Source organism: Bombyx mandarina, chromosome 18 (assembly GCF_030267445.1).
Source record: "Bombyx mandarina strain Sakado chromosome 18, ASM3026744v2".
NCBI classification, from domain to species: domain Eukaryota; kingdom Metazoa; phylum Arthropoda; class Insecta; order Lepidoptera; family Bombycidae; genus Bombyx; species Bombyx mandarina.
In genome coordinates this window covers 5563192-5580291 of record NC_143224.1, presented here as the reverse complement: position 1 = coordinate 5580291, position 17100 = coordinate 5563192, and the positions used below count along the sequence as shown (strand labels likewise).

At 35.4% G+C, this 17100-nt stretch overlaps 1 protein-coding gene across 1 annotated transcript; it reads right to left on the bottom strand.

Moving 5' to 3' along the window:
• Window positions 1-1455: 1455 nt before the first annotated feature.
• LOC114246367 (uncharacterized) lies at window positions 1456-11704 on the bottom strand. The gene is made up of 3 exons (XM_028178851.2): window positions 11558-11704; window positions 11424-11473; window positions 1456-3975 (listed from the first exon to the last, which is right to left on the bottom strand). Exons 2-3 carry the CDS (start codon window positions 11439-11441, stop codon window positions 1771-1773), a joined length of 2223 nt encoding a protein of 740 aa, XP_028034652.2. The 5' UTR covers window positions 11442-11473; window positions 11558-11704; the 3' UTR covers window positions 1456-1770.
• Window positions 11705-17100: the final 5396 nt, after the last annotated feature.

Genomic DNA, 17100 nt, shown 5'->3' with positions numbered 1-17100 from the left:
AAATATTTCAGAAGTTAAGAAAATAAATATCTCTCGATTTGTTTTTTTTCTGTGAACAGAAGCTTCATTCGTGCTGTTGCTATTTACACGCAGTCTGTAATACACTCTTTAACTTATATCATATACTTGTAAAAATATCGCATTCATTTTGCCATTTGAATATTAGGGAACGCATTGAAATAAAAGAAGTTGGACACTCTTTTCTACACACATTCTAGTGACGCTAACTTTGTGAGATCCATTAAAAGCAAATGCATTGCGATTTCACGAAGGCATTAATTACTGTAATTTCTCTTTTCTATCTACGCTAAACTTGTTACAACGCCTAATTTAAATAATGAAATACTTATGTAATATCAATAAGGCTGTCTCCTATAAAAATATAAAATTACAATGTAATTTACTGTGAAATGTTATCTACTAAGCCGTTTTCCTGATTCTAAAACCATCGAAAAAGTTTGATTAGAGAAGATTCTTCCCGCAGAAACCCATAGTGAGCAATATGTAATATGTAATGATCTAAGAGAATTTTCCGTAACTCAAGACGCTAACAAATTATTCATCATTATTATCTGTACTCAATGGCTTACTTTCAAATACGCACAATTGGAAATTCTTCACTTTAATATAACTCACACTTCACATAGCATCAGAGGCTGATTATCCGTAAGGCAAGCTAGGCACGTGCCTAGGGGCGCGTAATTACAAGGGGCGCGCGAGCTCAGAATTTTTTAATAAATAAAGAATATAACATATCGACGATTAAGAACTAAATGCTGATCTATAATCTAAGTCTCCTGTCGCCCCTCTTGATTTCTTCACAGTAATAACGACATATTTAATTGGCGCATTAGCGTAAGTACAAGGGTCTTGGTCTTAACGTCATATTTAATTCGCGCATTAGTGTAAGTACAAGGGTCTTGGTCTACTAAAGTCTAGGGTTTGATGATACAACGTCATCGTAATTGCAAAAACAACTAGTTAAAATTTATAGTATTATGATGGCCATTTATAGCCGGTACAGGGGCGCCGATAAAGTGATTGCCTAGGGCGCTCTGGACCTTTAATCCGCCACTGCATAACATAACTCTTCACATAGCTCGTAGTAGAGTCTGTTATGAGCCTGCACGGGTAAGTACCAACGACCCGCCTATTTCTGCCACGAAGCAGTAATGCATTTCGCTTTGAAAGGCGGGACTGTTTTTGTACTATGTAACTGAGACTTAGAACTCATATCTCAAGTTTGATGACGTACATTTACGTTGTTTTCGTCTATGGGGTCCGTTATTCTGTTAACACCAAATGAGGATGAGTCGTGACCTCTAAGGAATAAATGAAAAATCTGTTTTCGTTGAGCTATGAACGTGACCAACCAGATGTTGAATTTAAAATTAGAAATCAGGACTTATTTAAATCCTAACAAAATACAGACACACAACAGATAATTAATACAAATTCAACGTTTATTAATTTCTTAGTTTTCATGTCCACTATAACAAAAACACAAAATATTGCACTTCAAGTACGTTAAGAACATAACAAAATCACATAATAAATAATGAGAAATAAAGCTTTTTGATTTCACTTTTCAGCGAGTCTTTAAAAATAATACATTTTTCCTTTAAACGTTTTGGTAAAATACCGATGCTTAAACACTTTTATCCTCTACTAGCATTTTGCAATCATATTTGCCTTAAAATTAAACTTAACTCTATATCATACAATGAACCTTACTACTAAAATGTACACTGTTCTAATTTTATTTACACCCTATGATGACTTCTTCATTTCTTTGCGTTGATTTTGTTTCCTCGTCATTATACTTTCTCTTTTATTTTCCGGTCTTGTCATTCTTTTCGGGTAAGAGTGATAATTTCTGGGATAAGAAGGAGGCTTTTGTTTACCAACGGGCGGTATATAGTGGGCTGGTACAGTATATTCGACTTCGGAACTATCTTCTTGATTTTGAGATGTATGCATCGATTGTGAATTTACGTATGAAACCTTCTCAGCTGTGGCAGGGTTCCTTAGGAAAGTTTGGGGTACCATTACCCTATACGGCGACTGGTATTTATAAGAGTAAGGCATCGGAGTTACGTAACTCACTGTTTGAACAGGTCCTCCTGCGGTTGTTTGTTTTGATTTGTACGATAGTGGAAGGACAGTGGCAACCGTGTGGTCCTTACTAGGGTAGTTTTCTGTTAATACTAAATCATTAGAATTTTCATTCGATTGCTGTCGATAAATATATTCCTGTGATGATTCTAAATTTGGCTGCGAATAAAGTTGTCGTTGAGGTTCTTGATTGAGGTCTTCTTCTGACGGATAAACAACAACATTTTCCTTTGGTAAGGTCTGCTCTTCACGGTAAGTTGGTGAACTTGTTTCCGGAAGTCCGTACACTGGACTAACGCTATTACTAACAGATGCAGTTACTGCGTGAGCAGCATAGTCAGGTGAAGCAGTCTGTGTTTCATATTGATTCTCAATATTTTTTTCTGGCTGTCTGTATTCATAGGTAACCGATACAGATTCCGGATTGTTTACATGAGATTGCTCATCATACTGCACTTCGGCTGATGTATCCTGTGCATTATAAGTTTGAGACAAAGTTTGTTCGTTTTCTGTGACATGAGCGGGTGCCTCTTGAACTTGCTGCTGATACTGAGGCTGTACGTAGTAAGTTTGTGTTGGTGCACGAGATTGAGGAACATATTTATATCTGTATTCGTATCTTGGTTGATGGACAGGTTGCCTGTAATGGGAGTGACCTTGTGGGTAATATTGTTGCTTAACGTAACTTGACGGATATCGAGCCATGACAGGCTTAACAGCCGAATACTGAACGCCTGAATGATCAGAATGCGTGTATGAAGGTTGAACGTAAGGTACCGCATACTGATTTGGTTCATGCACAGGTGCCCCTGTTAAGGCCTCGGAAGCTTTCAAAGCCAGTGACTCCTGATAAGTCATGACTTGTGGTGCGAACGAATAGCCTATTTTCTTGAAATATTCATTAACTAATTCTTGTAAATTAACGTTGTTCAAGTAACGTGAAAACGGGTAGTTGTCAGGTAAATTCGCAAAGAGCTCAGCAGTAGGATTTTTTAGCGACGAACTAGGAATCCTCAAAACTAGAACAGGTACAACTCCTTGTTCCTTTGTCGAGCCCTGTAAGCTGTGGATATGATCGGTAGTTAGTCCAGCCCCTTGGAATTCCGGTCGTTTTAAAAGCTGTGAAGGCTCAACTAAATAATTGGACATAACCGAGGGGAATTGTCCACTCAATCCTGAAAAACTCTGTCCGTTGTATGTAGTGTATAAAGTAGATGGAGTCGACACTGGCGATGATACATGAGAATATCCTCCTTGAACAAACGATGGCGGTGGCGAAACCAAGCCTTTGATATTGTCATAACTGTTACTTTGTACCGAAGAGCCTTGGTGTTCAACATTTTCTTCTTTCACAGGAACTAACTCGAATGCCTGAGATGGTTGTATCTCAACTTTAGTTGCAACTGTTGTATATCTACCACCAGCATTCGTATGGTGGGTATAATGATGAGTTGTAGGAACGATGTCATCTTGCGAGTATGGATATATCATGAATCTTCCTTTTTCTTGAACGGGCTTTCCGAAGTATGAATAAGTATAGCCATTGTTTGTTCTGTATCCGTAACCCAAATTTGCATCTATTGTTCTTTTACCCTTTGATTTTGAGTCTGTATCATTAACTATTTCTATAGCTATAACAGCAGGGAAAGGTGTAGGTGTTTTGGAATTTGATTCGTCATTCTTATTATTTTTATCTTCATCAGGCTTTACACCAAATTTAGCTTCAACTTCTCTTAAAAATTTCTTTTCATCGTCTGTTAATGTTGAATTACTCACTTTGTCTTTATCTTTGACATCTACTTTGTATTTCTTCGGTTCTGGACCAGCAAAGGTTGTTGCTAATATCGCGCAGCATAATATCTGGAAATAACAAAAAATCTATTAACAAAACTAATAAATGTGTGAAAACTTACATAAATGTAAAAATACTATTGAACACCGAATAATCAAAACTTTAAGCAGCCATGAAAAATGGTCATTTATACTGTTTTAAGATAACTGATGCTACAGTATTGTTTTTATTATCGGTGTAGTCTTCAATATTGTCTAAATTTCTTGTTACAATGATACATCTTAACGCAATTTCATTCATACAGTCGCATGCTAGGCGTTTGCTTTTCAAATCACAATTCTGCGTATTCGGCAATTGAACGCATTGTGACATTTCTGTGTGTTTTATGAAACACAACACTATAACAAAGAAACTATGATTATGAGCACATAACGTAATTATAAATTATTTTTTAAGAAGTGCGTTGGAAATGAAATAAAAGTATCGACTGATTTTTTTACTAAATGGAATCAAGAACCTTGTTCACCACCAAGGTACGCATTAAAAAAAAACAGACATTAACAAAATAAAATGAGAATTTCATCAGTACAGTTGAGGTCAATTGAAAATGGATTATTAAAGTTTACTGAAAAACTACCGGTCAGATCTTGATAAAATTTAAATTGGAAAATGAGAAACATTAGCTTTCAAATAATCATCAAAATCGATTCACCTAGAAAAAAGTGCTGAATTAAAAAAAAAAAAAAAAAGAACCTTTTCTTTTTATGTCGGCTAACAGAAGAAACTGCATAACTTTTATCTACTTAAATTAATTAGCTATATTTCCAAAATAAAAGTAACTGTGTTATTTGGAAAAAACTATGCCTCAAAAACTCATTCCTAACCTGAAAATATTTACGTGATATCTAGATATCTAGATATAACAATTTTCTCGACAAGCACATATACGACATGACACGAGAGACAGACGCGAGACTCGTTCCTTCGACCGCTTTCCACGACCCCAACGTAACTACGGGTTAGCTTAATTGAGTTACTGTCTAGGAAGGTCTTAAGCATTTTCAACTTCGCACACTAATAATAGCTATTTCGTGGAATAAGTATATACGTAGCTACACAAAAACCGTGCAACTGACACCCGACAGTGGTATTGATTAAATTTATGTCGTATTTACTTGTTTTTAAGACGCATATTTGTACATTATTTATGTACATATAAGTAAGGATGGCGACTGTTGTCTTTGATTAGTATCTAGGCATTACATTAATTTGTTCTTCCCATTTTTTTCATTGGTTCTTTGCGTCAATATAATACATACCTATAATAAGTACAAGTTGAGAAAAACTCATATGTTATTTTCTGCCAAAACTAAAACCAATACCTATATATGCATATAATGAAATATTGAATGATGGTTGCTAGCACTGATGTTTCAAACGGCAATCAAATATTTTAATTCAACGAATAATAAAATCAATACTTTTACGCTACGACAGTGCTAATCAAACAAGTTAAAATTATTCACATATTGACATCTTGCCTTTGACGTAACAACTTGCACGTTCGCCGAGGTCAGAAAGCACGCGCTATACTTCATATATATGTAACCATTTATACATGAATTCCCGAGATGAAAGTATCGGAATTAACTGCTTGAGGTAAGCGTATAAATAAACAAAAGTGAAAGTAAAGCCGATTCCAACTTAAAGATGCACCAGTGAGTATCACTGCATTTCCTATTGACCATAATAATTGGAATAAGACGTAAATTGTAATTCAATTCATAGAATCACAGAGCGGACATTTTATTTCCATCCATACAATTTTTACTCGATAAATTCAGTTATATCGCGTTTGCTTATTCGTATATTTGTTCACAAGCAACCCCTTGTTAACTATTAAATTTGGTTTTATTAAATCTATGTTTAATTGTTGACGAACTACCTACTCGTTTCTACACCTTTACAAATAGAGAAGATTCAAAAATAAAAACAAACAATTTTTGTTTTAAACTCGAATATAACTTACGGATATTTCTTTTAATAATTTTTTGAAAAAAATATTGCTTTAGCGATTTCTATAAAACATAGATTCAGTGTCATTACCTGTTATACTAATACTATTTAAGCGTGTGTATAATTCACGGGATCATTCTAGGAACAATGAGGCCATTTTAGTGAAGTTTAGTGAAGAAGAAAAAGTTAGTCGTCGAGTTTAAAACAATAATTGTTTTAAACTCGACGACTAACTTTTTCTAAATTGACAACTTACGTAACCCTCTCTGATGCGTTCCCAACATACATAACATCTATTTTCTGTTGATTCTATTTTTAAAAGAACCATAACTACGGGCAATCGCTTTAATGACGATATGCGTAATCTCAGTGAATCGTATGTAGGCTTGTTGCACGTGCTATGACGGGTCATTATTACGAACGCAATCTTTTCGCGGCTAAACACATTGCGTGTTTTGTAATAAGGAACTAAGCCATAGATTATACAATAATATACAAGAAAATAAACAATACTATCTAAATCTTTCTGGCACACCTGCTAAATGTCGTGAACTATATCTTGCACTAAAATGGCCTCATTGTTCCTAGAATGATCCCGTGAATTATACACACGCTTAAATAGTATTAGTATAACAGGTAATGACACTGAATCTATGTTTTATAGAAATCGCTAAAGCAATATTTTTTTCAAAAAATTATTAAAAGAAATATCCGTAAGTTATGCGTATAAATAATCTACAATACATTAAAAAAACTTATAATATGATATAAAATGCAATAATTATTTTGAAAATGACTCTGATCTCATTTGGTAATGCAGCCCACAATCAATAAAAGATCATTTCTAGACATTTAGCAAACAGTATAGCAATATACCTACTGAGCAGTTTATTTTTCATTTCGTTCATTTTCTTCTCTTATGTAACCTAATCTAACCTAACAAAAGGTTCATGCGTATTTTTGATGATACAGATCGCACATCTGGACATATGCTTTAATTTTTTGTGAATATTACCTTGCGTCACCTATCTCCATATTTAACCTGGTTAGCTTCAAAACAATCTTGGTCCATTTGCGTCAAATTAGCAATTGAAGTAAACTATCGCCACCGCAACGAACGCGTTATGGTATGCCTTGTGTTGCTTAACAGACACAGATCGTAAAGATATTGAACCGCATAGTCACTTTTTTTTTTAATTTTTTTGTTATTGTTTACGTGGGTGGACGAGCTTACAGCCCACCTGATGTTAAGTGGTTACTGGAGCCCATAGATATCTACAACGTAAATGCGCCACCCACCTTGAGACATAAGTTCTAAGGTCTCAGGTATAGTTACAACGGCTGCCCAACCTTCAAACCGAAACGCATTACTGCTTCACGCCAGAAATAGGCAGGGTGGTGGTACCCACCCGCGCGCACTCACAAGAGATCCTACCACCAGTAAATGATTAACAGAAATAAAAATATTTGTAAAAAAAACATCCTTTACTTTCAGTTTCACTAAGCGGCAATTTCGTAGGTAAATACCTAATAGTGTAAATAGATTGGGTTTTAGTCTATGATTTAGTTCAAGAAATAAAACAACTTTCATAAACCCTGTCAAGCTCGAAGGAATAATAATTTTTCGAAAGACACGAGCAAGCTGCTGAAATTTCAATTCATAGATTAAAAAAAAACACTGATCAAATTATTACTAGATTATTATATCATCGTGCGATTTTAATTAGCTTCCGTTTAAATATATATTAGACGGATATTACACTAAGCATGCACAGCTTACGTAACAAACAGTAAGTTAAATTAGCAGAACGTAATCGCATTTTGAATCATAAAATGAATGACATTAGGTACCAAAATGATTGTCCATTTCAATGATTTTGATGTTTTGAATTTAATTGTGGTGTGACTTTTGCCATGGAAAACAGAGAGAGAGAGAGAGAGAGAGAGAGAGAGTATACTAAATTATACACACAATCTTCCAGACCACGAGTAGGTGGACAAGAATCACTTTAGGAAACAAATTACGCGCGGTGTACCTATCGATTCAAGGAATAAATACATATACACACATATATTATATTATTATGTAAATATACAAATTTATTTTTTTCGGAATGCAGACATGCGTTTTGGAGGGTGGAGCAGCCGTTGTAACTTTACTGAGACCTTAGAACTCATATCTCAAGGTAGGTGGCGGCATTTACGTTGTAGATGTCTATGGGCTCCAGTAACCACTTAACACCAGGTGGGCTGTGAGCTTGTCCACACATCTAAGCGATAAAAAATAAATTACCTCTTAAATATCATAGTTCTGGCTTATTTATTGCATTAGAATGTAAATACCGCCACCATGTACCAGGTGTACCATGCGGAATGCATTAGGTACTGCTTCGCGACAGAAACTGGCAGGGTGGTGTTAACTATCTGTGCAGGTTTAGAATACGTCCTGCCATCAGTATTTTTTTTAAAACGTCGATTGCTTGTTTGTTTGATGTAATTATATACCATTCATCCGACAAAGTCTCGATGATGTCAATTAAACTTTGATGAATGCCATTAGCTTAATACTTAAGGCCTCTTTTTACTTAAGGCTTCAGCTTAATACCATCAAAGTTGCGCGCGCAACTTTTCAACAAATTAAGTATGTAGCGACTTTATACAGGTAAAGCATTTAATAAATCTGAATTTAATTTCATTATTTTGAAATATTCAGAACTTTAATTCCTTTTTATACATTCCAACACACGTCTCGGTGTTAGTGGTTCGAAATAATCGGTTCCCTCTATCGATGTAGTGTATGTAACATTAGTAAAACTTATTAGATACAATGTAATCACATTTTACAAATTAATCACTCGCTTAATTAATCAACATTAAAATTACTAATGTGAAATGAGAAAGTATTCATGTTTCATAACGATTTATGAATATTGTAATAAAGTTATTATATAAATATAAAACGCGCGCGGCTTAATTTACCCCTAGAACGTATTACACTATTGAAATATATATATTTTTACAAATGTAGCTATTTAAATAAACAAACACTATATTAGCGTAAGATTTTCAACAGTAAAACCTTGAGAAATATACCGCAAGCTGTTATGGGTATTGACCTATTAAACACAACAATAAAAGTTTAAAAAAAATATTTTATGGTTTTTTTACGAGTTTAATAATATCATGTTACTTCATTCGCGTTGAATACTTTATGGTTTTCATGGTCACGGACGATTGATCGTCCGACTTTAACTATAGTCTATAGTCTACGACTCGCGGAACCCGATGAAAATATTACAACAGAAAAAAGTGAAGTTACGATTTTAACATTTATCTATATACCATACACGTGCCAATGGCCTTGGTCGAGACGAGGCCACTTTCATTATCTGCGGGCGTCTAAATTCAAATTCGTATAATATGATTCTAAAATAGTTTAGAAATTTTGTGGTGGACTGTCTTTTTTTTTAACACCTAGACTAGCTGACCCGGCATACTTCGTAGTGCCTCAATCGATAAACAAAAGACCTAAACTTTTGTATAAAATAAACGTAAAACAAACAAAAATTGTTATTTTTTATTTAATTCCGAGCATTCTCATATTTATCTACCTTTTAAACCTTCTCTAGACCACAAATAATTCAAGACCAAAATTAGCCAAATCGGTCCAGCCGTTCTCGAGTTTTAGCGAGACTAACGAACAGCAATTCATTTTTATATATATAGATATAGATAGGCGAACGAGCGGACGGCCCACCTGCTTTTATGCGTTCATCGGATCCCGCCACGCACCACGAGACGTGTGATCGAAGATTCAATGGTATTTTATAACGGCTATTCCACCTTTCAAAGGTTTCACGGCAGGATCATGTTACCCGCTTGTGTGGGTTTATTATACATCCTATCATCGTTAAATCCCTATTGGCAGTATCAGTACCCTGGTTTAATACCCGGAGAATGCTACTGCTCAATCTGTGAATCCCTTTTAATTTAACCTTAATTAGCCACCTTTTAATTTATACACAGGAATATTTAGCTGATGCTCTTCTAGACCGAAACATCCTTACTATTAAAGAACAATAACCTGACAGAAAAGATCCTAAATGATAAGAGGTTATTGCTTTTACTGACGGATAATAAGGATCTTTAGCCACCTTTTAATTTATCCACAGGAATATTTAGCTGATGCTCTTTTAGGCCAAAACCTCATTATCAAAGAACAATTGCCTGACACAAAAGATCCTAAATGATAAGAGGGTATTACTTTTACTGACGGATAATAAGGATCTAGTGATAGAAATTCAAGGTGGCTGAAATCGCACAGATACTAACTATTTTCATTAAAACTGACCTATTTTTGTCAGTGCTAGTACAATGCATGTTTTTAAAATAATTCAATAAGTTAAAATATCTTGCACATAAAAGGGCTAATTTCGGTGCTTCTAGTATCCAGTGTGCAACTAAACTTATCAACGATCTAATTTGCAAACTTAAAATTGAACTAGTCATATAATCCATTAATTGCGCGTTTGGGATGGTATGGAAATGTGATGAGACGAAATGAAAATGAGGTTGGTAAGAAAATGTTAACTATGAATGTGGAAGGATATAGAGGAAGAGGTAGACCTAAGAAGAAATGGATGGATTGCGTGAAAGACGATATGGGTAAGAGGGCAGTGAACGAAGAAATGGTATATGATAGAAGAGTATGGAAGGAGAAAACATGTTACGCCGACCCCAGGTAACTGGGAGAAAGGCAGGATAGTGATGAATGATGATGGTATAATCCATTAAGCTTCTTCATATATTTCCGGTTCGTTCCAGAAAATTCTCATGGATACATAATATAGTATAAATATTCACGGAAAACGATATTTCTTTTACACAATCCTAACATGCTTTTGGCCCCTCAAATATGTTTTGACGTATGGCATCAAGCCAAGAGTATAACTGTTATTTCAATGTAATTAAGATTTTGGATCTTATGCCTACTCAAATTTGACAGCGGTGCTCACACTGTTGTGTTTACTAGCTTTGGTATATGCGCTAAATTTCAAAAGTAATAAACCGTGTCTAATCCATGCTTCAATCTAAAATGTTTAGATATAAATACTTTAAGCTGTTTAATTGTAATCGTAAAAAAAAGTAGAAAGCCGATATAAAAGTCTCCCAAATTTATAATACATATTTGGTAGAAACTAACATACCTTTGTCAAGTTCTCGGTCGATATTTATAACAAAACTCTAATTAATTCAAAAGTCAAAGTCAAATTTGGCAATCTTGATACATAATCTTGTTGTGTTACGGTCGAAATGTCCAAATGTCGTTTTTCTAGATTCCGTAGTGCAGAGAGATAGATTCTTAAGAATTTTAAAAATAGAATGTAAAAAGTTACCAATAGTTCCAAATAATATCAACTTGTTATGAAATATTTACTAATAAACTGATAATTTAAAATATAAAATATACATGAATATAAAATAATTTTAATATATTTACCGTTGTAAATAACCGCATCTTGCACGCGTCACGTCACTGGCCGGCACTTTCTGTCAACAAGAAAACAATCGATAAACTAGTTATATACGAGCACAGCACTAGTACGTCACAACACTGACATCGAGCACACGAACCTGTATGCTTACACCGGTGAGTCAAAGCGGGTATGTGCAAATGAATCTGCGAATCACTATGTTACCTTCTTTTATACCACGGAAATGTTCTCACAAGATGCGCAGTGAGGCTTCGCTTGACCGAAGCTGTTGGTACGGACGGAGTGCGCGGCCATGCACCCTGAGCGACTAAGCTGACTGCGCGCTTTCACTGCGTTTCATTATCGACTATCGATATATTTTTTATCGTCACTTTGCAAATACTTTCACGGAATGCATCAGATTTTAACATGGACTTGAACGGCGGTTCGAATTTCTTTCAATTTCACGCTCTTTTCAATTAGGCGCTTGACCGGAAGAACTGCAGCCAAGGGCACGCTCTGTTTTGTCTAAAACCAGTGCCTTGTCAAACATTTTATTGACTATTCCGATTGTCAGACTTGTGATTCTAAAATGTATACAATGTTTGTATAAAGCAACGTACCATTTTTTATTACAAATATTTAACGAAGACATAGACGCGCTATCAAATCATTTGGACTTAATGATTATTGGGAAAAAACAAAAAACTACACGTTGCTTAGTAATTATTACATCATTTTAACTTGTAATTAAATTAGATGACAAATGAAGGGTTGTAAAATTTTTATGCTCTTAAAAAAATATCCTGAAGTGGAATTATTTACCGAATGGTCTATGAAAATAATAACGCCCAACCATAGATAGATAAATATTGGTAGTATATTGCGCTCTATAGCAAAGGCTCACTTAAGCTTCTTCGTAAAACAATAATTTGTGTAATAAAAACAAAACCCGCAAAATTATAATTTGCGTAATCACTGGTGGTAGGACCTTTTTGTGAGTCCGCACGGGTAGGTACCACCACCCTGCCTATTTCTGCCGTGAAGCAGTAATGTGTTTCGGTTTGAAGGGTGGAGCAGTCGTTGTAGCTATACTGACACCTTAGAACTTATATCTCATGGTGGGTGGCGCATTTACGTTGTAGATGTCTATGGGTTCTGGTAACCAATGAACACCAGGTGGGCATTGAGCTCATCCACCCATATAAGCAAAAAAAAAATTATGGTAAGTGGCAAAAATTATCCTTTAGATTAATTGTTGATGAATGCAACGTTTCCAGTAGCAAGGTGGAATTTGGCTACGGTAGTGAAAGGGTACTCTCAAGATTCCAGTAACCACATTCGATCAGGTAACACATTAACTTAATGCAAAAAACATAAAATTTTATGGATTCAGTTTTTAACTAAGACAACCAGGTGGACTGTGAGCTCGTCCATACATTTAAGCAATAAAAAATTAATTAATAAAAAAACTTCATTATGAACTTTGTTACTTTGAACTAAAACTCAAAGCGATCCTTCGAGGGCGTACACAATATATTTTTTAGTATCCTGAAATTTGTTTACCATTATTAAACTATCTTATACATTTGTATTTGCTTACTAATTACGAACGAATATATTTAAGTATCGGGCAAAAATTAATTAAAAAAATAAAGGAATTTTTTACCAGCCTCGAACTTGGCTGAATATCAGATAAAAAAGCTCAAAAGAAGATCATGTTTAGATCACTTAAAAAGGTGTCCTTAAAATTTACCGATTTGAATGTGTTAAAAACGTGATTAATTTTTTTAGAATGTTTGCATTTAGAATGGTCATTTAAAATAGTCGCACCATTGTTTAGAGCATGCCCAACATGTCTTGAGACTGATGGCGCTTTCGATCTATTTACATACATACATCAAGCTAACAAGTAAGACTTTCAACGGAATAATTTTGGTACAAAGCACAATTAAATTACATAATCCGCGAACGTATGCAGAGCTATAAGGCGCGCAACTAAGCTGTCGCTGTTTGTCAAGCTATTCGAGCTCTGTCAGAGAGATAGGAAAAGCTGTGGCTACTAATAAGTAATACTTTAAATAATTAATTTCGGAGCATCTTTTCACAACAAAGGTGCATTCTGTCGTACCTATCTGTATTCCCTTTAAATAACGACGACTGTAGAGCTACCAGTCGATCTGACAGTTAGTGGCCAGCTTTACTTACGCTCTCAGGCTACTTAGAGTCAAAAGGGCTTATCTTTTAATATACCTTGATGGAAATCGAAGCATACGGTTCATTCGTTTTGCACTACCAATCCCTAGACACAATTTTTTTTTATTCATTAAGTTGACTTATTATTTAATTTATTGGATAGAAAGGCTTTATTGGATACCACGCCTTCTCGAGTGCGGCGAGGTTATAAATTGGCAGTCGAAACCATATCGATGGTCGAAACACACGCATGTTCTCGTTAAATTAAGTTTCATACCCGATCCTGTGGACCGAATGGTAAACAGTTGACGTCTCCCTAAACACGTCATTACGGATTCTCCCGATTCATTAACGGTGCTTTTAGGTACCTCAAGCATCGGCCAACGTCCTCGAAGAACCCGTCGCTTGCGACGAAGAGCTCGACGAGTAAATCAACCCATAGACACAGGCCACTGAGTTTCTCGCCGGATCTTTCCAGTGGGTCGCGTTTCCGATCCGGTAGTATAGATTCTGCGAATCACTGCTCTTTGCTAGGGCCAGTGTTAGCAACACTTCCGGTTTGAGCCCCGTGAGCTCACCTACTTGCCCGGTTACGCTGACATAGCCTTTGAAGGCTATCAGCTTAGGTAGGGGAAAAAAAAGTTAAATTACATTGCTCGTTAGTCGAGCGCTCGATGCCCCATTGGGACAAAATCTGAACAGGTTAAAAGAAATGAGATCGCGTATTTTTTAATAACAGATCTTTTTGATTCACCTTACGCAAGCAACCAAAAAAGTTTATAGCATTTAAATTTGCATACACGCAACATATAATGTACACCAATTTAGTGAACCACAACTGAAGATTACATCAGTCAACATTTCCTGATAACATTCGTGAATTAATATTGCCTATTGTTAGAAGTTTTGTTTTTTGAAGACTTTCGTATGTAAATTTAGGAATCAGAGCGAGGAATACACGTTTCCGCAACATACATACAATCGTTTGAATCGTATCGTAATTCGTAATATATAGCGCTTCGTTTTTCGCAGCAATGGACGATGCGCCAAACAAAGGTCATTAATCCTTTCATAGTTTTTTTTCCTACATAATCGTTGGTAGCCTAATCCAACTACTCATAGACCGGTACGTTGTGTAGTATTCAAGATGCGTTCGTATGAAATATATATAATACATACATATGTATATATAATATATACATATGTATGTATTATATACAACCAGAAGTTCACTGTACAAATATGCTCACTTCCACGGGCAGTGTTTTTGGAATGAAGTTCCTTATGGGACGATGCGGACGGGTACCCTAACCGAGAAAAAACGTCCGTAACGTAAGATTTTTATTAGTAATGCACACAGTATACAGCTTAACTTTGTAACAACGTACAAAAAATAACATATTTTTTTATTATATATTTTTATAAATCATTGTGAATAAAATAAAGTTGATAACTTTGTAAAGTAGTTTTTTTTTTTATGAATAAAAAATCATAATAAAAAATGTATACCCGAATAATTATTTTCTTTATACCTCGAATAGAACTTAAATTTAATATTTTGATAATAAGGAACTTCTATCCTATCCGGTGTCCCACGACACCTCTTTTTATTTATTTTTATGGCCGTATAGGCAGAAGAGCATACGGCCCACCTGATGATGAGTGGTTACCGTCGCTCATGGACATCAGCAATGCCAGGGGCAGAGCCACGCCACTGCCTACCGCTTATAGCCGCTTTCAGACTACGCTATAGTATATAGCTCATAGCGCTACAATATCGGACACCATACATTTTTATGGCCACGTTCATACTGTACTGTACTATACTTAGTCTGGCCATAAATACTGTTACAATTAAAAATAAACAAAATATTACATTTGAATTTGGAATCTGTCATTTTTATATGATAGCTCATTGAGTTTTCTCATTTTGGCGCCAATACATTGTACAATATTTTGCGATATTAAAATGGAGTGGGGTGATAAAGAGAACCGAATCGCTGTGATTGCATTACACAAAGTAGGTATGGAGCCAAATGCAATTTTTAAAACTCTCCATACGCTTGGTATTAGTAAAATGTTTGGGTACCGGGCTATTAATAGGTGCAATGAGACCTCTGTTTGTGACAGAAACAGATCTGGCCGTCCACGTAGTGTTCGTACGAAAAAGGTGGTCCAAGCAGTAAGGAAAAGAATTCGAAGAAATCCTGTCCGAGAGCAAAAGATTTTATCTCGGGAGATGAAGATAGCACCTAGAACCATGTTGCGTATTTTAAAAGATGACTTAGGACTTGCAGCCTATAAGAGACGTACTGGTTATTTCTTAACTGTTAATTTAAAAGAGAATAGGGTGGTAAAATCGAAACAACTACTGAAGCGGTACGCAAAGGGAGGTCATAGAATTTTTTTGTTTACGGATGAGAATTTTTTTACAATTGAGCAACATTTTGACAAACGAAATGACCGTATTTATGCTCAAAGCTCTAGGGAAGCTTCCCAATTAATCGACAGAGTGCAACGTGGGCACTATCCGACTTCAGTGATGGTTTGGTGGGGTATTAGCTATGAAGGAGTGACTGAGCCATACTTTTGTGAAAAAGGTATCAAAACATCGGCACAAGTTTATCAAGATACCATTCTTGAGAAGGTAGTGAAGTCCCTTAACAACACCATGTTCAATAATCAAGAATGGTCCTTCCAGCAAGACTCGGCGCCAGGTCATAAATCTCGGTCTACGTAGTCTTGGTTGGAAACGAACGTTTCGGACTTCATCAGAGCTGAAGACTGGCCGTCGTCTAGTCCTGATCTTAATCCGCTGAATTATGATTTATGGTCAGTTTTAGAGAGTACGGCTTGCTCTAAACGCCATGATAATTTGGAGTCCCTAAAACAATCCGTACGATTGGCAGTGAAAATTTTTCCCATGGAAAGAGTGCGTGCTTCTATTGATAACTGGCCCCAACGTTTAAAGGACTGTATTCCAACCAATGAAGACCACTTCGAATAAGCTTTTTATACTTTAAATTGTTTTATATTATGTATTAAACTAACACACTATAAAAGTAATAAATGTTATTTGCAATAGAATTTTTTTTCCTTTGTCTCAGTATTTATGGCAAGACTAGGTACCTATATTATTGGCTATGATATAGGTGGCTATAGTTGTGTGAAGGAACTCATAGCCCACGTGATGTAAAATGGCTACCAGAGCCCATATATCTTACAACGTAAATCCCACTACCCACCTTGATACACAAGTTGAAGTCTCAATGTTATTATTTAATGACTGTCACACCGTCAAACCGAAACGCATGCATGAAAAAAAGCGCCTACAACGTCACTTTATAATATTCGAGGTAATTAATTAATATTAAACAATTCTAAATTCATAAATGTCGCTACATCCGCGTAAGCGCCTCACATTTCAATATTCGTCATTGAATATTATAAATACATTAAATGATTAGCTAATCAAAGAAACCTATACATACCTACATGCGTGATTAG